The 22751-nt window shown below is 47.5% G+C and overlaps 1 protein-coding gene and 1 long non-coding RNA gene across 2 annotated transcripts; both read right to left on the bottom strand.

Annotated features, from left to right (window-relative positions):
- Positions 1 to 796: 796 nt before the first annotated feature.
- LOC120963045 (uncharacterized) lies at positions 797 to 3655 on the bottom strand. The gene is made up of 2 exons (XR_005754725.3): positions 3186 to 3655; positions 797 to 1271 (listed from the first exon to the last, which is right to left on the bottom strand). It is a non-coding gene; the product is annotated as an uncharacterized lncRNA (long non-coding RNA).
- A 2499-nt stretch (positions 3656 to 6154) lies between these two features.
- LOC141021915 (uncharacterized) lies at positions 6155 to 7288 on the bottom strand. Its single transcript, XM_073497767.1, has one exon. It carries the CDS (start codon positions 7286 to 7288, stop codon positions 6155 to 6157), a length of 1134 nt encoding a protein of 377 aa, XP_073353868.1.
- Positions 7289 to 22751: the final 15463 nt, after the last annotated feature.

Below are 22751 nucleotides of genomic sequence, written 5' to 3'. Positions count from 1 at the left end.
TCAACGGCTGCCGCAGGAGGACGCCGCGGACGCACGCGCAAAAGTGCGTTGCCCCACGGACGGGGAGCGCCTCGACGTCAAGTGGAGCCTCTTGGAGCCAAGTGGAGTCATCGGCGACGAACACGAGCGCGCCGAGACGGATCTCGCGGCCCTCGGCCAATCCTCTGCCTAAAACCATGCTGATGGGGATCGGAAAAATTGCAACTTCTCCAATAAGTTGCTAAGACACCTGCCCCACGGTGGGCGCCAACTGTCATGGTTCTAAGTCTGACAGTAGAATGGGGGGTAGGTATGTAGAGGCAAGATCTTAGCTATGGAGAAGTTGTACGCACGAGTTTTACGAGTTCAGGCCCTTCTCGGAGGAAGTAACAGCCCTATGTCTCGGTGCCCGGAGGCGGTCGACTGGATTATATGCGTGTGTGTTACAGGGGGTGCGAACCCTTGTCACTGAGGAGGGGGTGGCTTATATAGAGTTCGCCAGACCCCTCCGGCCCTCAATTACACATGGTTTAAGGTACATTAAGACAGGGCGTTACTGGTAACGCTAGTAATAAAGTGACATAATGACCATTAAAGCTACGATGTAATGACCGACCGTTGCAGTATGGGGTGGCTTTAGACCTTCTGGCGGTCGAGTGACAGTCTCCATGGTCGAGTGACTTCAAGTCTTCCGAGTGGAACGCTTCATGGTCGAGTGGATGATGATTCTTCTTCGAATGCTTCTGGTTTTAGGGTGATGTCCTTGGGGAGGGTATCTTGGACAGGCCCATGACCCTACCCTAGGTACATAGCTTCATCATATGGCATTGATGAATTTGTTATATATCATTGAACAATGGATCAATAGTACTTCGATACTCAAGGCAGTGCTCATCTAAAGAGTTTTGACATGCTAACTCACAAGGTGGATCAAATATGCAATCCAAAAAGGTAACTATTAAGTAACTGATCTTGCATCTTTCATAGCAGTACATACAAAATCAGCAGAACGACTACCAACGGTGGTTGCTATCTTGAGCAATTGCGGAAATGTGAGAAAGCGAGAAGGCAAGGTTGTGTTTTATGAGCTTTGGTAATTAGCTTAGCAATGGTGCCAGGGCGAGAAAACCAACCGTGCAAGCTAGCATCAAATCAGGTTTAGCACGTGCTGCCCATCAGAACCCACCTTCAACATCGTCTTCCTCCAGCAATCGACGCTTGGACATCATCTTCCTCCAATAGTTGCAAGCGCCCCAATATCCTCTGTTGACACCTCTAGATTTTTATCGGCTCTGTCGAGCAAACAAACCACCCCCAGTAAGTACAATGTGCACATATAGTGAGATAATGAGGATTGCAACTAAGTAATGGTTTTATTATCATAAGTACAGAATAGTTTCTTAAAAGTATCACCAACAAGATTTCCTTTTAACAGTGTAAGAGCCACTCCAAGAGTGCAGGAGAAAGTGACAGGAAGAATATGTTTGGAAAGAAAGGATCTACATCATCTAACAAAAAACTTCTCGGTCAAGCAAAATATCTATAAAAAAATTTGAGAAAGATTGATCTAGAAATAGCAAATAAGCTGTTAAAGAAATTGAACTTCATGTGAGGCAATACACCCAAAACATTTTCTCCCCTGTATATGCATTAACTATTTACAACCTGTTGTTAAATGATATTAAAAACATGTTTTTTAATAATGTAAAAATGATTCCTTTTTATCGGGTAATCGTTCCTACAAGATTGCAACTACAGGTGAGAAGAAAAATGTGCTTGAAAAGAAAAACTCTACATCATCTAACAAGAAACTTCTATTGAGGATAATAAGAAGAAGTAAACATGCAGGTGGAGTCAAAAACTTATTTCAGAGAACACACAAAGAGAGACAAAAAACGATGTAAACAAGATTTGAAAGGAAAAGCTTCTTGAAATAAAAAAAAGTTGGTGCAAAAAACAAACTACACAATGAGGAGGTATTCTGTTCAAATCAATATGAAAAGGAAGTACCCAACATTCAATCTACAGATTTGGATGTAATCACAGTAGAAGATGATTCAGATAAAGACTGAAGAAAACTGTACACATATCAAAAGTCCTAGCAACAAGAAATTCAAAAGAGTTAGCAAATAAAAGAAATTCAACAATGAGGTGAAAAGTGTATACTTTCAACATAATATATTGTTTTCAAGATAAACCCAAGTGTTCTATTTGATGTTCTAAATTATGGTATTCTATCTCACAGTTTTAAGAGGAAGAAAATCATGTATCAGTGATTCAAATGATGATTCACGAGTCAACCATCTAAGATACTAATGGTGAGTTATTATCATTTAACCACTGACTTTGTATTCTTTATCAATTGGGGACGCACTGGCAGTCTGGTAGTACTATGTCTCAGATGCACCTCTGATACCAATTAATTTAGTAGCAAATCTAGCATACATGTGCATGTATGTTCTCTGCTTGCAAGTTTATATGCACCTCTTAAGCCAATTAATTTACTAGCAAAACTAGCATACTGGTGCATGTATGTTATGTGCTTGGAAATTTTAGTGAACAATAAAATACTTTCATCTACATTATTCAACGATTTTCAGTATTATGGATCACTGTTACATTTGAAGATACGGAATTCATAAATAATAGTTAAATTTATGATATTGCGTAGGAAGAAGGGAGACACAAGAAGACAAGTAAAAAATACGCAAGTCAAGATTTGAGAGAGGAGTACTGGAAATGTGCATCAAGATCCATATGATGAAAATAGTTAATAAATACCAAGCATCGACATTCTATATCGACATATGATGGAGTACAACCCAATAGTCATGGCATTCGTCTATCATTATATTTTGTATATGTACAATTCGGCTAGACCTATTTGACTATTCAATTATTAAAAATTAATTTGTCTTTGGGAAATACTACTAAACTATACCAACTCAATACAGTGATTATACTACTAAATTTTGTTGAATATGAATGGGGGTACGGCAGCCTAACACTACCTATGCCAGTCGCAATGCCCAAAAAAATTGGAGGGTACAGAAGAAAATTAAGATTATTCACTAACAGATAGTACCTCAATTAAATTATATTGGTATACAATCATACACACTGTCACTGAGAAAAAGGTTAAGCAAAAAAATATGATAAGACAGGAAAAGAAAAAAAGAGGGTCCTGTAGGTTGAAGAATACTGACGCTGTGGAGGATGGTGATGATGTGTTGGGCTGCCTCGAGTGGGAACAACGACGATGCGGATGGCTCGCGCGCTTGGGGAAGACAACATCGCCAGCATCCTCATACTCAAGCTGGATCCATGCTGGCTGCAGGAGGCGAGATCCACGCCCACATCACCTGCACGGACACCGAGGGAAACGGCACTGCTCCCTTACGCAGATGCTCCTCGGACCCTTACGCAGATGCTCCTCGGACCCTGCTACACATCTGTCGCTGTTTACCGGCCCAGGAGACAAGCCGCCGTAGACAGACACCCCTGTGGGTTGTGGCCGCAACAACGAGTTGAGCTGCGGGGATGCCTGCAGCTGAGGAGGAGCTATTAGGACGGCTCATCCGGTGGCAGCTATTTTGGAGTGAGCGGATGGAAGAAGGAAAGAATAAAGGAGATCGGGGCATCAGGCAAGAGAAAAATGTGAGAGTGTGAAGGTGTGTGTGAGTGAGAGAAATATTCTTTTTTAAGCATAGAGTGAGAGAGAATGTGTGTGAGCAGTGGTGTGCATCTGCTTAAGCGTGTTGGGCTAAACCCAACTAATCATATCATACCAGCACAAAAAAAACTTTTAAGTATATAGTGCGTATACGTGTGTTTACCCCAAATTACATAATTTTCCGTACAAATATTTTGTTTTCAAGAGTACGCCAATGGCGTACCTTATCTTTATAGAAGAGGGGGGAAACCATGTACAAGAAGCCAAAAGATGGAACAAACCTCCACCTTAGGCACACACCCTTACACCCCACACTTACGCTATACCTACAATCTCACAAAACGTAGTGAAACCTCCTCCACCTAGGCTGCCGCCTTCCACTCCTTGATATCATCCAAAATGGCAGTGGCCAGGCCATGCGCCTGCAGTTGTTGACGAGTCCTGTTGAAAACTCTTGCATTCCGTTGCTTCCATAGCGCATTGTGGCAATAACAAGGGTGTCAAAACCACGTTTCCCACTCTTCCTAAATAAGCTCCTACCCGCAAGCCACCATTCCAATAAAGTGTCCTGAGGCTCCGGGATGCGGCCCTGCAGACCTAGCGTGTTCCAGATATAGTGCCACACTTCTCTGGCATACACGCACTGCACTAAGATGTGTTCCGCATTATCTTCCTCTTGAAGACAGAAGTAGCAGGCCGAGGGCTCCTCCTGCAGACCATGTCGCGCCCTCCTATCCGACGTCCAAATCCGATGCTGCACCGCCAGCCAGGCAAAGAGTTTACACTTGAGAAGTGCCCAACTTTTCCAAATGCAAGAAGCAAACGGCACCCTCTCCGCCCCAAGGCATAATCTGTGATAGGTGGACCGAGCTGTGTACCGACCGGACGGGTCCGCTGGCCAAGAGAACACATCATCGCTGGTAGGGTCCCTGATTACCGTGCTAACGGCCAAGTTAAGATGCAAGAGTTGCAGGTGACTCCCAAAGTTTAGCTCCCCGTTTAGATCCGATAGCCACCTTCCATTGGTCAACCCCTCCTGCACCATCCTTTTGTTAATGGTGCGCGTGTCCACTCGGGCATGCAAAAGCGGCGCAATGTCCTTGACGGCAAATCCATGGATCCATCTATCTCGCCAGAACAACACCTTATCTCCTCTGCCCACGGCAATGTGAACGAGACTGTCAAACACCGCTCTCGCATCTCGGTCCACCAGCATCGAGAGCCCTTGCCACGGCCTCCCAGGGTCAGTACGTCGAAGCCACTCCCATCTAATGCGTAGGGCCAGGCTTTGGAGCCGCAGGTCACGCACCCCGAGACCACCAAGCCAGGTAGGCTTGCACACCAAGTTCCAAGAAACCAGACATTGGCCTCCATTCACCTTGTTCTTGCCCGCCCAAAAGAAGCCGCGCATCCACTGATCAATCTCTTCGAAAACCCAGAGCGGAGCATCATCAATCATGAAGTGGTGGATTGGTTTTGCTGCGATCACCGACTTCACCAACACGAGCCTGCCGGGACGGTGCAATAGCCCTCTTTGCTACGCCAGGGCAAAGCCCTTAGCATGATCCAATATGGGCTGCCATTCCACTCTCGTCAACTGCCGTATAGCCAATTGCAACCCAAGATACTTGCAAGTGAAGGTCCCCATGCAGCATCTAAGCATCGACTCCACCCGGTTCCTATCTTCCTCATCCCCATGTATCATGACCACAAGAGATTTGTTGTAGTTCACTCTCAATCCCGACGCGTCACCAAACACCTTAAGAGCAGCCGTGATGAAGTTGAGATCCGGCACCCTTGGTTTAACAAATAGGGCGACATCGTCAGCATAAATTGATACCGATTGGTGGGCCGCGATGCCCGAAAAGGTGCTGATCACTCCCAAGTTCGCCGCCTTCACCATGATCTTGGAGAGAACATCCATAGCAATCACAAACAACAAGGGCGAAACTGGATCACCTTGCCTCAAACCTTTGACATGAACGAAACTTCGGCCTGGCACACCATTAACGAGCACTTTGGTGTTGGTAGTCCTAAGGAGAATGCCAATCCACTCACACCATTTATGACCAAAGCCTTTACTTCTCATCACCTCAAAAAGGAATGGCCAAGCGAGGGAGTCAAATGCGCATGACATGTCCAACTTGAGGAAAACTCCCGCCTCCTTTCTCGCATGGATTTTCCTCGCAACTTGTCTAACTAAGAGAAAGTTATCATGTAAATGCCTCCCACAAATAAATGCCGATTGGTTCGCCGTCACAATCTCTTTCATCCTCCTCCGAGCCCTGTTCGCCAGCATTTTGGCAAAGATCTTGGCTGCACTATGGGTGAGGCTGATCGGCCTAAAATCCCCTACTTCCTCGGCGTCAGACTTTTTGGGGATGAACACAATGTATGCCCGGTTGAGCCTGCCAAACCCTTGTCCATCACCCACATAGAGCTTGAGAAACACCGCCATCACATCTTGCTTAATGATATGCCAAGCCTTTTGGTAAAAAGCATTTATAAACCCAGCCGGCCCGGAGCCCTATCCGGCGGCATCTCCTTGATGGTATTCCAAACTTCCTCCTCCGTAAAAATTGCATCCAGCTCCGAGAGCTCGTGTTCCTCCATCTCCAAGAACTGAAGGTTCACATCTACCTCCCGCGTGGACCAATGTCCCAACAGGTTCTCGTAAGCATCTGTGAAGAGCTGTTCCTTCCTCTCTTGATCCGTAACCAACTCCCCATTGTGTCTCAGGTGCGGGATGAAATTATTTATCCTCCGACCGTTCGCCACCACTTGGAAGAGTTTGGTATTCGCATCCCCTTCCCTAATCCAACGAAGGCGCGACCGTTGCCTCTCGATCGTGCGCTGAAGGGATGCCAAGCCCAACACCATCTTCTTAAGCATACGTCGCAACCAACGCTCTTCCACCATCAAACTACGGTCCTCCATAGCCCTGTCCAGCCGGAGAATGACATAGTTTGCGATCGCCAACTGGACCTTGATATTTCCAGATTTTCTCTGTCCCCAAGCTTGCAGAGCCACCGCAGTGTTTCTTAGCAACGCATCAAGCCGTTTGAAAGGGTCAACAATTGCTTCGTCGCACACCCAAGCATCCTTAACCGCCTGCTCAAAACCCTCCAACCGAGTCCAATATAACTCAAATCGAAACCTTCTCTTAGCACAGAAAGGTGCCGAAGTGGAAAGATGGAGCGGAGCATGGTCCAAAATGTTCGTAGACAACGCTTGAAGAAGGACATCCGGAAAGTGCAACTCCCACTCCACCGAGACGAGAACCCTATCAATCTTGGTCATCACCACCTGTTCCCTCTCATTAGACCAAGTAAAACGCCTCCCGTGCATGTAAATCTCCTTGAGCTCATTGTTATCCACAAACGTCCTAAACCTCCTCATCATATTACGGTTGAGATTCACGTTGTTCTTCTCATTAGCATTAAGGATCATGTTGAAATCCCCAAGAACCATCCACGGTCCCGGGCACAAGTCTCGTCTTAGCTGGAGTTCCGCCAAGAATTGAGCCTTGAGCTCATCACCTTGGGGGCCGTACACCACCGTAAGCCACCAATCCCACCCATCCTTATAGTGCACCTGTCCCGTGAGGGCAAAGTTATCAAAGGTAAAGTTATCCATCGCCAAAACGGATGTGTCCCATCCGACAAGAATGCCACCCCTAGTATCCGTCGCTGGCAAGTAAGCAAAGCCATCAAAGGATGGCCCTATACATTGCATAACCATGAAAACATCGATTACATCAAGTTTAGTCTCTTGGAGACACACCAAGTTGACCTTAGCCTCACTAATAAAATTCCTCACGGCATTTCTTTTAGACATGTTGTTCAACCCCCGCACGTTCCAACATAGGACTTGAGGGTTCCAATCCATGAGCCCATATGTGTCCACCCAACACCCCCACAAAGGCATGCATCAAGATGCCCCTACCACGACCGTCGTGCCCGAACTCATGTCTTGCACTGGTGGCACTTCCTTTCCGAACATCGCCGCAATAACCCGGATGTGTTGCTCCCTTAGAGGTGACTCAAATAATTCTGCCAGCTCCGCGATATGATCATCATTGCCTTCCAAGTCCTCTGGAACAATACCCAACGCTCGCATGAGTACGTTCTCAGCCTGGGTCGCCTTGTTTCTGGAAGCAGGAGCCCTCTTGGTACTCCTCGTCCCTCTACGCGGAGTAAAAGGCTCTGCTTCCGGCCTCAACGTGGACTGCACCTCCAAAAGTAGCGGTGGCGCAAGCTTCTTCACTAGAGCATTACAGAACCACTTTAGTTTCCCAAACGCAATCGACTCCTGAGGAGTCATTCCGTCTCTGGCAGTCGGGCCCCGTGTTTGCATGGCCAAATCCACGTCCTGCATGTCCGGCACGGGGGCCAGCGAATCTTGGCACGCCACTTGTACATGCACGTCCACAGATGCTGGGGATTCTTCCTCAATAATTGTCAGCACCGGATCCCCTGCGTTAGTCGCCATCGCCTCGGGATTCCCTATGTCCCCACCCACATGCGCCGAGACAGCCCGTTCCACCTCTACAGCTGTCGCGTCCGGATCCTCTGTGGCCGACCCCTCAACCCGCACGCCACCGACAGGGGGGCGTGGCCAATGGCAATGCGGCCACCCCTGGGTGCGCTTCCACCAACTGGATCGTCCTCTGAACAGGCCCCACCTGCAACACCCCTCGCCAGCCGGCTGGTCAGTCCTTATCTCCTCCTGCTCCGCAACCAGCGCTGTCACAGAAGACGCCACAGGGCCCACGTGATGCGCGCCCTCCTGCCCAATCCCTTGCTGATCCAACGCATCCATCAACGGCTCCTGGGTTGGCTGCACCGGCCTCGATCTCTGCTCCCGAATCACTGAATCCCGCCCAAAGCTGCCTTGATCATTCGAATTAGTCCCCAACTCGGTTTCCCTCGCACTCGCTTCAACCCCACCCAAGAGGTCAAAAGCTGACTGACGACTCCGTACAAATATTCAGTACATTATTCATATGACTAAAAATCCCTCACATATACCAATGCGTCATATTCGGAATCAAATTTAAGAATATGAGACTCTCCGCAAAAATATCATACATATATTCAACATGACCAAAATTATTACGGTGTGATGTGTCTGTTGGTCCAAATAAGCTGACATTTCATGAAAAGCCATACCCACAATAAAAACATGATCGCCCGACCACACGTCACTCCTGAACTACTCTACGCGAACGCGCCCTCTCGATATTTTCCGAAACACGAAAGGAGAATTCCTCTTATGCTGAAAAAACCACTTCCAAAATCCACCAACAAAAGAACTTAATATTTTCTTCTTTAAACAAACTTTCATCCATACTATCCCGCACGTATGTGCGGGCTACTTTGCTAGTAAAGTGAACAACCATTGTCCTTTAAATTGAATTCATAACCCTGACTCATCAAACATGAGGTAGAAATAATGTTCCGACTAAGTGCAGGAATGTAATAACAATTATTCAATTCCAAAATAAATCCAGAAGGAAGCTGGAGCTGCATCGTGCCGACCTCCAACGCAACAACTCCTGCTTTGTTGCCGACCCTGATGTCAATCTCCCCTTGTGCCACATGTCTAGTTCTTACCAGCCCCTGCATCGAGTTGCAAATGTGAACAACCGATCCGGTATCAAATACCCAAGAGCTACTAGGTATGTCAGCAAGGTAAATGTCTATAACATATGCAACAAGTGTACCTTTGCCTGAAGAAGCATTTCCGACCTTCTTGCCATGCTCTGCAAGCCACTTGCTATAGTTCCTCTTCCAGTGACCGGTCTCCTTGCAATGATAGCAAATGGTCTTCGAGTCCGGTCCAGACTTCGGCGCAGCGGCGGAGGTTACCGTCTCCGTGCCCTTTGCCTTAGCCTTCTTCTTGGACCAACTCTTCTTGAACTTAGCCGATTTCTGCACCATCAACACTTGATGCGTGCCTTTCTTAATATCCTGCTCTACCACCTTAAGCATCCCATGCAATTCAGTGAGCTTCTTATCCATGCCATGCATATGGTAGTTCGAGATGAACGTCCCATAGCTGGGCGGAAGAGAACCCAGAACTGCATCAGTAGCCAGCTCATCCAAGAGCGGGAAGCCCAACCGATCCAAAGCTTGCACATATCCGATCATCTTGATCACATGTGGGCTCAGTGGATCACCTTTCTTCAGCTTGCAATCCATCAAGGATCGCCAGACGTTGAACCTTTCGGTCCTAGCCTGTGTCTGAAACGTGCTCTTGAGACTCTCGATCATATCGTAAGCCTCAACATTTTCGAAATGCTGTTGCAAATCGGGCTCCATACAAGCCAGCATCAGACAGCTAATCTCCGTTGATTCATCAACGAGTTTCTGGTAGGCATTCTTAGCTGTGGCACTAGCATTATCGGCAGGTTCCTCTGGAAGTGGATCCTCTAAAACATGTTCCTTTTTATCATGCTTGAGAACAATACTCAGATTTCTATACCATGTGGTAAAGTTTGTTCCATTCAGTTTATCCTTTTCCAGAATTGATTTCAATGCAAAGTTGGGTTGAGCAGGTGGTGCCATTGATCTACAACAGAAAATATGCAATCACTATGCGATGTGTTTATGTAGAGTAATTCTAGCCTTAAACGATAATACTCCCACTGAAGTTGGCATCCCTCCGCAAACTCTCAGTGATTCAGGATCCGACTAGCACATGCGACTAGTGAGTTTTAGCGTCACTGCTAGACAACATGCCTATTCGGTAAGCAACTCCTTGCTAATCGTATCTCTATATGACTCCTGTCGGTCGGGAAGGTATCTCATACCCCGGCTCCCAACCTTCTTTGACACAAGGCCCAAAACTGTTTTGATAGCCTTGTCAAGTTAACCTGATGCAGTGCATGTCTGTGTCCGACACGAACACTTCAGTTCAAGGACATCCAGCAGCACCTCAATTTTATGAGCCCACTACTAGATGTACTTGACGTGCGAAGGTGCAACATCGGGGATGGCAGTTCGCTTGATATTCATGAGGGATCTTTCTACCATTCTAACATGCATAGAACATAAGAAGCATAACAACCACAAATAAACACATATTGTGAAATAGTATGGCTCCTTCATGGACGCTCTTCCAGGTCGGCTCCGACTCCGATGACCATCTAGGAACTCCATCTTGTTTGTCACGCCAGGACGCCAAGCCACCAACCTGATCTCTATTATCCAACTACTCCAACCAGTAACGAATTTTACATAGAGTCACAAGTCGACACGCAGGTCGTTATACAATATAATGACAACACTTTGGCTCCTGCCGGCTGACAAACATGACACGCAGGCCATGTATAAATTACACACATGCATCACATACACATGAGCCATACTATTCACATCAAACCCTGCAAAACAAAGTTATGCATAGAATCGCATTCTACCAGTTTGAGTGATCGTGTACGAAATACAAGGCGCTACGCATACGGCGGTCCCATCTGAACTCCGATCGCGCCGAATTTTCTGATCTGACCGATCTCATCGATCATCGCGAATCCGGTTCGGATTTACGTTTCACTGTTAACCCTGATGGTGGATAACCGACCGGTAGGGGTAGGTTGTGTCACGACCTCATCGATCCCGATAGACAGAAAACATAGCCTCAACGGTCCCCATGTGCAGTTGAACACATCAACCGTGCACATAGCCGATCAGATCAACGACAACAGATCTCATCTGCCGCCTCCACATATCTAATATGCATACGATCTGAAACCAAATCCTATAGCAGAGGCTCTGATGCCACTGTTGGGTTATGCGGTAGGGTGCGTCGACTGGAAATTAAAATTTCCTACATGCAGAACATCCAAGAACATGCTATGGGAGATGGATCACAGTTCGTTACCACTAGACGCGCAGTGCCGTGCAGCGGAAGAAGAGTTGGGGCAACGCGTTCGCGTGGTTCGTCTCCTCCTCGTTCGATCTCCCTCGAACAGCCAGTCGTCGGATCCCTCGTACAGGTTCGCCGAAGCGGCGGGTGCACCGCCTCTAACGGTATCCGTGCGTGCAGGAGGAACGTCGTGCGGCGGACTGCTAGGTCCGATCAGACAACCGGCGGCGAGTGGAGGTGTCTATTCGCAACACATGCAAACCCTAGTGACAGCGCCGAAGCGATCAACCGCATGAGTGTGCTGCACCTCCACTTTATATAGGCGTCCGTCGCGGGCTCAACACTTGGGCCTCGCACGGACCCTAAAGCCCATAAGTCTACTCGGCCACAATCCGAATACAGCTCGGATCACATCCGACCAGTGTCCTCGGATCCGACCTCGTAGGTTCCTTCCCTTAAGCGCGCGACCCCTTAGGTTCATGCCGGCTTGGTCGCACTTCGGATCACCTCCGAACTGCACGGTCGGTAGTGGCCTCTAGCAAGGCATGTTGAACACCAAGCAGACTATGAAGCTGGTTAGCGAACCTGTACATCATACTTCCATTCCTTTTGCCACACGATATATGTTGTCGAGCTCAAGGCGAGTCTGTCATCCTTGTGCTAGCCCGATCTCTTTCTCGTTCCAGTGATGCCGACCACTATCTGGATTATCTCATAATCCTTGTCGCATGGCCATGCTTATCCTGGTCGGATCACACGAGGGGCCCAGCATATATCTCTCCTGATCGGAGGGGCAAATCCCATCTTGCTCAACCATGTCTCGCAGCATGGGTCTGGACAAGCCCGAAACCTACCTTTGTAACTACCCAGTCACGGAGTAGCGTTTGGTCGGCCCAAAGCAAGTCTGTCACCATCCCGAGTACATGCGTCAGCTCAGGTCTTAGGACATATAACGTATGTTGTACTAGAGACTCACAGATGACATATCGCAGCGTCTCATAGTTGGGTCTGTCCGACTCGGACCTTATCTCGACTCGGATCCGACTACGTCGAATCCTACCAGATCCTTCCAAGTCCATATTATTCGGTTAGCATCCAATGCTCCATGGCTAGTGAGACTAAGCCATCGACCATGTCATATGCTAGTCTAGTCGGCTGCGCGTCCACACAGCCCTTTCGACTAGGGACCTTTTAGGACAGTCATCATACAATGCATAGTCCCACAAACAAGTCACGTACTTGCTGATACACATCATTGATAATGTCCAAGGACTATCTTTATTCATAAACACATAGGAAATATCATCATACATGATTGCCTCTAGGGCATATCTCCAACACTTGTATAACTATTAGTTGACATAATTAAAGGCCTTACCATTTAATTACTCTGCCGAAGTGTGTCTGAAGCTTTGAAGTATATTAACCAACTATTATTGAATGAGGCTCACAATCTAGTTTATACTAGGCTAATGATTGCATAGTTTTGCTTGCTGTAGTATGTTTGTATGAAATCCTCTGCTATTCATTATGCTCCCTAAGACTTTAATTGAGCTATAGAATGGCCAACTGCTTGCTTACTTCTACGCAACGTGTTGTCTAAATTGGTAACTTGTCTGTGTTTTGGATTGGGCCCCAACATCATGCTCCTCTGGTGAGCTAAGAGAGATTTCTATATGCAGGCTGCACAGACTACCTTTTTTATAATTTTTAAAATATCACCTGCTTATGCTTCATGACGTGTAACATTATTGTTAGTCCTGTTTTGCCATGTACAAAGTAGTCTGTCTTGCTCACTTCACTGTTGTAACTATATTTTTGCCCTAGTCATGTGTACTTACAGAAACATTTCAGGATGAAGTGACATCAACACAAAGATCTGCGAGCACTGCGGCATGGCCGTTACCGAATCATTATGGATTGGAATTGGAATGTGTTGATGTTCTCGAGCATCAACTAGAGGTGGCAAGACAACGTGTACATGATTCTGAACGTACAATCAACAAGTTGAGACTGGACATGCAGGTATTAGATGCAGGAGTCAAAAAAATGAAACAAGATACTGAGGTAACAACGAAGAAATTGGAGATTTTGCAGACTGAAATTTGTGCTATCTAAATCCGGACAATCCTATTTTCTAAAGAGATTATAGTTCAAATGGTAAGTTATGTTGATGCGCGTCCATGATGTATGAGCTGTATTTGCCCAGTGTATGTAATTTGCTGTTTGTGTATGCTTTATTATCACTGGTGCCGAACCATAATGCCCAGTGGGTATAATCGGCTGTAATTTCTTTATTGTATAGTGTAGGATTATTCTACGTTTCTATGCCTTAGTCTCTTTATTGTATAGTGTATGTTTTTTAGAGGTGATAGTATAGAGTAGGATAATTCTTTGAATATGCTATATCGTTCAAACGGGGGCCAACTCGCCCAAACGTTGTAGTGACCATGGCCCTCCACAGGCCGTACGATCCATGGGCCATCTACAGGACGGACGGTCCATGGCCTTCTATGGCCGTCGGATTCGTGGGCCTTCTATGGGCTGTCGGATCCGTGGGCCTTCTATCGGCTGTCGGATCCATGGGCCTTCTATGGGCCAGCGGATCCACGGGCCTTCTATGGGCCGTCGGATCAATGGGCCTTCTATGGGCCGTCGGGTCAATGTGCCTTCTACGTCCCGTAGGATCCATGGGCCTTCTATGGGTCGTCTCATCTATGGGCCTTGTACGGGCCGTATAAGGGGCCGTAAACGGGCTAGAGTGGAAATCGTACGTTTTATGGGCTGTCCATAACGGGCCGTTAATAGGCCGTATTTGATGATGCTATGAAAATGGCCCAACAGATTAACGGGCCACAAACGGGCCGACTGTATCCACGGGCTGAATTTGGCCCACAAGCAGAAAAGGCCAGTAACGGGCCGTAAGTAACTGAATGCTGGAAATGAGCCCAAGAATAAATGGGCCCTCAGAAGGCCGAAAGGTAACACGGGTTGGAAACGACCCAATGGAATAATGGGCCGCTAATGGGTATAAAGCGATACACTGTTCATTACGGGCCGGTTTCACCACATGCCATTAATGGGCCAAGAGTTACAAAGGGACTCATATGGGCCGAAATACGTCATGGGCCATACATGGGCCGGAAGTTAAAATGGGCTGGAATTATATTGGACGGCCCAGATGATGCTACTGGGCCTAATTCGGATAGGCCGTAAACGGGCCCTGGGTTAGCGGGCTGTAAATGGGCTATATGCGAACATGTCGTTAACAGGCTTGCCGTGGGCCGGCCGGCCACCTTTTGACCAAGTCAAACGGGCCAGCCCTTTCACAGGAATGGGCCTCTGTTGGGCCGTGCCACGTGTCGATGTATCATAGGCGCTTTGGGTCCAATGAGTGGATGACATCTATCCCAAGTGAGCCGACACGTGTTTCCTCCAGCCAATGATGATTTTACACGTGGAAAATCCCCATTGGTCGGGGCTGTTAACGGGTTATCGGATCCAAAACCGGGCCCGATAGCTTAACCGCGTTCCGTTACGGTGGATGCCACGTGTCGGTCAGCCTTAACGAAAGCACTTCTGTGAAGCGCAATTTATCGTCATGGAAGTGGACACTTCCGTGATGATAATTTTTGTAATGTCATGGAACACTTCTACGACAACACAGGTATGACTATCTTGATTCTGTCATAAAATTGTCATGGATGTACATGCATGACAAAACGTGACCTACCTACTGTGACAAACACGTATCATCATGTTATAACATAGGGTGACACAGAACTAGCTCCAGTTCATCAATGTAATGTAGGCATGTATTTCGAATATAGTCATACGTGCTTATGAAAAAGAACTTGCATGACATCTTTTGTCCTACCCTCCCGTGGCAGCGGGGTCCTATTGGAAACTAAGGGATATTAAGGCCTCCTTTTAATAGAGTACCGGACCAAAGCATTAACACTTAGTGAATACATGAACTCCTCAAACTACGGTCATCACCGGGAGTGGTCCCGATTATTGTCACTTCGGGGTTGCCGGATCATAACACATAGTAGGTGACTATTGACTTGCAAGATAGGATCAAGAACTCACATATATTCATGAAAACATAATAGGTTCTGATCTGAAATCATGGCACTCGGGCCCTAGTGACAAGCATTAAGCATAGCAAAGTCATAGCAACATCAATCTTACAACATGGATACTAGGGATCAAACCCTAACAAAACTAACTCGATTACATGGTAAATCTCATCCAATCCATCACCGTCCAGCAAGCCTACGATGGGATTACTCACGCACGGCGGTGAGCATCATGAAATTGGTGATGGAGGATGGTTGATGATGACGATGGCGACGGATTACCCTCTCCGGAGCCCCTAACGGACTCCGGATCAGCCCTCCCTGAGGAAGATTAGGGCTTGGCGGCGGCTCTGTATCGTAAAACGCGATGGATCCTTCTCTCTGATTTTTCTCTCCCCGAACGTGAATATATGGAGTTGGAGTTGAGGTCGGTGGAGTCTCAGGGGGCCCACGAGGCAGGGGCGCACCCTGCACCCTCGTGGACAGGGTGTGGGCCCCCTGATGCTGATTCTTTCGCCAGTATTTTTTATTAATTCCAAAACATGTCTTCGTGGATTTTCAGGTCATTCCGAGAACTTTTATTTCTGCACAAAAATAACACCATGGCAGTTCTGTTGAAAACAGCGTCAGTCCGGGTTAGTTCCATTCAAATCATGCAAGTTAGAGTCCAAAACAAGGGCAAAAGTGTTGGAAAAGTAGATACGTTGGAGACGTATCATGTCTTAAGTTCATGGAGAAACGGAGTAATGCAATAAGAACAATTGTGATGCCCGGATAATTATGCTACAGTAAACCTACGCTGTTGATGCCACGTCACCTCTGTTAGTGTTGATAATCACGCGTTAGTTCAAAAACCAATTCAAATTCAAAATTTAATAAAAGGCAAACAACAAAAGTTTTCAAACTTTAAAACTAAAATGTTCGGGTTGTGCCAAATAATGCGCAGGTAATTATGGTGGAGAACCACACTTTTATAAAATGTTCAAATATTCAAATGGTAATAAAACAGTAGCAAAACTATTATTTAAATACTTTAAATACTAAAAGACTTACAAAGTATTTTATTTTAGGTGCCAAGTTAATTGTGGCAGTGGACTAATTAGTAATAGTAATTTAGGTGCTCATTTGGCATTTTATAAAACTAAAATAATAGGAGGAACAAAATATAACAGAAAAGAAATAATTAAAAAAACAAAAACAAAAAAAATAGAAAGAATTCCCGCTCGGCCCAACTGGGCCATGGCCCAGCCAGGCCGACCCAACTCCCTCCCCCAGCCCAACCGCGCCTACAACCCACCCCACTCCCCTGGTGACCTAGATCGGTCCACCCACTCCCCCCCCCACTCCCACGTCGCTCGCCCCCACTCCCCCTCTGCCTCCCCTCGTTCTGGATCGGGCGCAGGCGCCTCGTCGCCGCTCGCTAGGCCACCCCGCCGCGCTGACCACGCCGCCACCTCGCCGACGCCGCCCGGCGCTACCCCGTCGTCGCCCGCCTCCTCAACCCTCCCTCCTACGCGGATGCGGTCGGGGGCAATCGACGCCCCCGACGCCCTGCGCCCGCGATGACGCCGGACCCCGTCGTCACCATCCCTGCCCGTCGAGGGCGTTCGCCGCCTCGACCACGATTCCCTACCCCGTCTACGCGCATCGTCCTCGTCCTCCTCCTCACCGGTCGACCCCGAGCCTCAACGCCCCTCTCCCCGTCAAACGCCGGTGAGGCACCGACCCACCTCTTTTCTCCCGCGGTCACCGCGCCGCCATCCCTCTCGTAGCAGCGCTCGCCGTGCCCCGTGCGCGCACACCCGCGCCCGCGCATGCCCTCGCCGCGGCCACCTGCACCACGCCCTTGCCACAGCCGACCGCGTCCACCTCCGATGAGCCCCCCTCGCTCGCGCCCCATGTGCTCCTGCCATGGCCGCGCCATGGCCGCCCCCTGCGGCCGCTCTCCCTCCGCCGTGCAGCCCTGCTGCTGCTGCTCCGCTGCGGGCGCCGCTCATCGCGCGTCCGCGCCGTTCTGCCACCACATCGCCGTGCCGCAGCTGCCTCGCCACGGCTCCAAAGCCCGTCCCCTGCTGCCGGCCCAAGAAAGTGGCCTCGGCCTGCCACTACTCCCTCTCCCCTGCAGCTGCGGCCGCTCGTCGCGGTGGCCGTCGGCGCCCCGCTGCCGCCCTGTTAGCCTCGCCCCGTCGTGCGCCGGGGTCCAGCGCCCTTCGCCCGGTTCCGCCCGCTGCCCGCACCCGCTAAGGACCAATGGCCCTATGACAAAGGGGTCCCACCCCCAAAACGTTTAAGAAAAGATATAAAAAAAGAATTTAAAATAATAATATTAAATAAATAAAAATATTAATTAATTATTTAATTAACTAAATTGATTAACTTAATTAATTGAGTTTAATTAACCTAATCACTAAATTAAATTAACTAATCCTGTTTAGTTAACCTAAGTCATTGACAATCGGGACCAGTGGTCAATTTGACCAGTCAACGGTCAATGCTGATTGGGCCGTTGACTTTGACCGGCCCCATCAGTCAGCCTCTGCTGACTGGGCAGATGACCAAGTCAACTGGGCCTACTGGTCATCCACACAAGCCCATCTGTGGGTACACTTCTGTGTACCCATAGCAATTTAACATTTAATTTCAATTAGAAATAAGTTAAAATGATTTAAATATTTTAAAATTATTATCAAGTAAACCGTAGCTCGGATGGGAAAACTTTGTACATGAAAGTTGCTCAGAACGACGAGACGAATCCAAATACGCAGCCCGTTCACCCGCCACACATCCGTAGCATAGCTAACCTGTAACTTTTCACCTCCGGTTCATTTGTCCGAAAACGCGAAACACCGGGGATACTTTCCCGGATGTTTCCCCCCTTCGCCGGTATCACCTACTACTGCGTTAGGGCACATCTAGCACCGCGTTTGTCATGTTATGCTTTGTGATGCTTTGATTGCTTTGTTATTTATTGTGTTCCCTCTCCGTTACTTCTTTCCGGTAGACCGTGAGACCGCAGCCGGTTCACCTGTGATCGACTACATCGACGACGAACCCTTCTTGCCAGAGCAACCAGGCAAGCCCCCCCCCCCTTGATCACCAGATATCGCCTATTCTTCTCTATACTGCTTGCATTAGAGTAGTGTAGCATGTTACTGCTTTCCGTTAATCCTATCCTGATGCATAGCCTGTCTTTGTTACTACAATTGTTACCCTTACCTGCTATCCAACTGCTTAGTATAGGATGCTAGTGTTCCCTCAGTGGCCCTACACTCTTGTCCGTCTGCCATGCTATACTACTGGGCCATGATCACTTCGGGAGGTGATCACGGGTATATACTATATACATTATATACATGACACATGTGGTGACTAAAGTCGGGTCGGCTCGTTGAGTACCCGCAAGTGATTCGGATGAGGGGGCTGAAAGGACAGGTGGCTCCATCCCGGTAGAGGTGGGCCTGGGTTCCTGACGGCCCCCGACTGTTACTTTATGGCGGAGCGACAGGGCAGGTTGAGACCACCTAGGAGAGAGGTGGGCCTGGCCCTGGTCGGCGTTCGCGGATACATAACACGCTTAACGAGTTCTTGGTATTTGATCTGAGTCTGGCCATTTGGTCTATACGCACTAGCCATCTACGCGGGAGTAGTTATGGGTATCCCGGCGTCGTGGTATCAGCCGAAGCCTTCTTGACGTCAGCGACTGAGTGGCGCGCGCCGGATTGGACTGGAACGCCACTAGGCTAGGTCTGCTTCCGGCCGCGTACGCAACGTGCAGGTGTGCATAGGGCGATGGGCCCAGACCCCTGCGCGCATAGGGTTAGACCGGCGTGCTGACCTCTCTGTTGTGCTTAGGTGGGGCTGCGACGCGTTGTTCTTACGAGGCCGGGCATGACCCAGAAAAGTGTGTCCGGCCAAATGGGATCGAGCGTGTTGGGTTATGTGGTGCACCCCTGCAGGGAAGTTTATCTATTCGAATAGCCGTGTCCCTCAGTAAAAGGACGACCCAGAGTTGTACCTTGACCTTATGACAACTAGAACTGGATACTGAATAAAATACACCCTTCCAAGTGCCAAATACAACCCGGTGATTGCTCTCTAACAGGGTGACGAGGAGGGGATCGCCGGGTAGGATTATGCTATGCGATGCTACTTGGAGGACTTCAATCTACTCTCTTCTACATGCTGCAAGATGGAGATGACCAGAAGCGTAGTCTTCGACAGGACTAGCTATCCCCCTTTTTTTCTGGCATTCTGTAGTTCAGTCCACTGATATGCCCCTTTACACATATACCCATGCATATGTAGTGTAGCTCCTTGCTTGCGAGTACTTTGGATGAGTACTCACGGTTGCCTCTCTCCCTCTTTTCCCCCTTTCCTTTCTATCTGGTTGTCGCAACCAGATGTTGGAGTCCAGGAGCCAGACGCCACCGTCGACGACGACACCTACGACACTGGAGGTGCCTACTACTACGTGCAGCCCGCTGATGACGACCAGGAGTAGTTAGGAGGATCCCAGGCAGGAGGCCTGCGCCTCGTTCGATCTGTATCCCAGTTTGTGCTAGCCTTCTTAAGGCAAACTTGTTTAACTTATGTCTGTACTCAGATATTGTTGCTTCCGCTGACTCGTCTGTGATCGAGCACTTGTATTCGAGCCCTCGAGGCCCCTGGCTTGTATTATGATGCTTGTATGACTTATTTATGTTGTAGAGTTGTGTTGTGATATCTTCCCGTGAGTCCCTGATCTTGATCGTACACATTTGTGTGCATGATTAGTGTACGGTCAAATCGGGGGCGTCACAAGTTGGTATCAGAGCCGACTGCCTGTAGGAATCCCCCTTTCCAACTCCTTGACCGAAATCGAGTCTAGTCATTGAAAAACCTTTACTAACATGGCTATGTGGCTTACGGGCCCACGTCGTCATTGGGTGGTATTAGGATCTTTTATTCCTCGTCTATACTCTAGGACTCTGAGCTCTCTTCTATTCGGGTAAATTGATTTTGCTAAAAACAAAACTAACTTTAGGTTCTCGAAAATACTATCTCCCGGAGAGCCCCTTCAGTCCGGATGATCGCCGACTACATCAGAAGATTTCGAAGATACTCTCCGATATTCTCTCAAGACCTTGTGCCCGTTGCCTTTGCAATTCCCTACCACCAAAATATCCCTATGGATAAATACTTACACCTGTCATTCTTACTTTTATTCACAGTCGATCTTGTTAATACAAAATACCCCGAGAATACTTTGTGCCTACTGCCTTGCAGTTCTTTGCCACCTGAATACCCCTATGGATAATTCTCGCACTTACCGAGTATCCGGTCATCCCCAGTTGATTCAAGTATTCCACATTAGTCTTCAAAATACTATTCGATCTTTCGAAAATCCTCAGGAGCCTGTTGCTCTTGATATTCTTGCTTACTAGCATTATGATTAATCCCATAAGTCTTGAAATCTTATTGGCACCCCTTGCCATTATCTTTTGAGTCCATTGATTCAATATGTTGCGAATGCTCGCAATCCTCAATCAGATCCTAGAATTCATCCTTCCGGCTCAGACATCATTTTTAACATGAGCTGGATCTCGACCTATCAAATTGCCATCGATTGTACCCCTAAGCCTACTCAACTTATCCATCCTTGATCAGAGCGTTGCTTCTGACCCCCTGATTTGGAAATCATAATTCTTTTGCATTTGAACTTTGAGTTAGTCAGTTGCTTCTATAATCTGATCTCCTTGCATTCTTCTTCCTCTAGTGGAGTACCGTTGCTCACGTCAGATACCTTGTGGACCACCACATCCTTTGTTGGATTTTATCCGACAGCGTCCTTCATATTCAATAAGCCTGTGAGCTTTTCCTCGAATACATAATGCCTTTGGTAAATTGTATCCTCTGCTTTGTCAACCATGCTCTACTTTTGAGCTTGTGTTATTTACTCATGAAGTTTGTAGTATATCTTTCTACGATGCCCCGATGGGTTGAACCTATGTCTTCCTTAATCTGTGTGAGCCCGAAAGATTTCGCGGGACATACTTATCTGCTATTGCACCAGGTAAAACTTTCGACAACTAATGTCATTATCAAAATACGAGAGGCGAATGGAAGGTTATGCATTGAAGAAGTGGGAGTCGACCTTGAACCTTTGTGTTCATGCCCATGGACACGATGTAGATCCTATCATGGAAGCTTCTTATAATAATAGCTATTTCCCTGGTATAATATCATCTGGTATCGGTGAATTGATCCTTTGCAATCGTGGTTCTGACCATGTTTCTCCTTGATTCCGTTTCTCGTGCAAGTTTGAGCACTTGTCTTCTGCAAAGCAATACCCTAGTCCAACCTCTACATTGATCTGTCGTCGAGTATTACCCCCTGCTATCTCGAGATTATCACGGAACTGCATAACTTATTAGGAGTTCTCCATCAAGTGCTACATTCTCATTGATTCCAATTTTTCACGGGCTTCGAGTTTTTAAACACTCAAAACCACCGATATCTGAATCGAGTCCGCACTACGGTTCAACAACTCTTAGTAATCTTCATTAAGTACGAGTTTGTACCCGATCACGCCATTCCTAGCCTGTTTGGCTATATCATTATCTTGATGATTTTAACTGTGCTACCTGGTCCTTATTCCCGGAGCACCACTTTCGACGATGAGCTAAGCTTACGTCGATTTTCGTCGTCATTTCGTTCCACCTCGAACAACAAACTTGACCCCGAGTTTGTGTAGTATCTGTGGCTCCAATAATCTTTTGTTGCATCAGTCCTTTTGCTTGATGCAGTCGCTGATCAATTGCTTCTTCGTGGATCCCCTCGACAACAAAATGTCGTGATCATCATCAGCATTTTGACTCCTTCCAGGATATCAATGGAATTCTTGATGATAAGTGCCATCCTCGTTCCTTGGTAATTTGAGTTACCATCGGCCACATCCTTACATTCCTTTCATCACAAACTTGATCATGTTATGGAGCTCCTTGCTAACCAGCTTATGTTATGTTCTACCTTGGAGTATTACCATCTTTTATGTCAAGGATATTGTGAGAATTTCTCCACCTCTTGAGAATTCTTGATATAGTAATACTTCTCGCCATCTCCATTTGTTTTCTGATCCCCGTGTTGTTTCTAACCTGAATACCGACAAT

The sequence above is a fragment of the Aegilops tauschii genome, chromosome 4 (assembly GCF_002575655.3).
Source record: "Aegilops tauschii subsp. strangulata cultivar AL8/78 chromosome 4, Aet v6.0, whole genome shotgun sequence".
Classification (NCBI taxonomy): Eukaryota; Viridiplantae; Streptophyta; class Magnoliopsida; order Poales; family Poaceae; genus Aegilops; species Aegilops tauschii.
Note: the sequence above shows the minus strand (reverse complement) of the source record. Positions and strands in the feature narration are given on the sequence as shown.

Coding starts and splice junctions, on each gene's coding strand:
- LOC141021915 (XM_073497767.1), bottom strand. CDS start 7,288: ATGGATAACTTTACCTTTGATAACTTTGCCCTCACGGGACAGGTGCAC.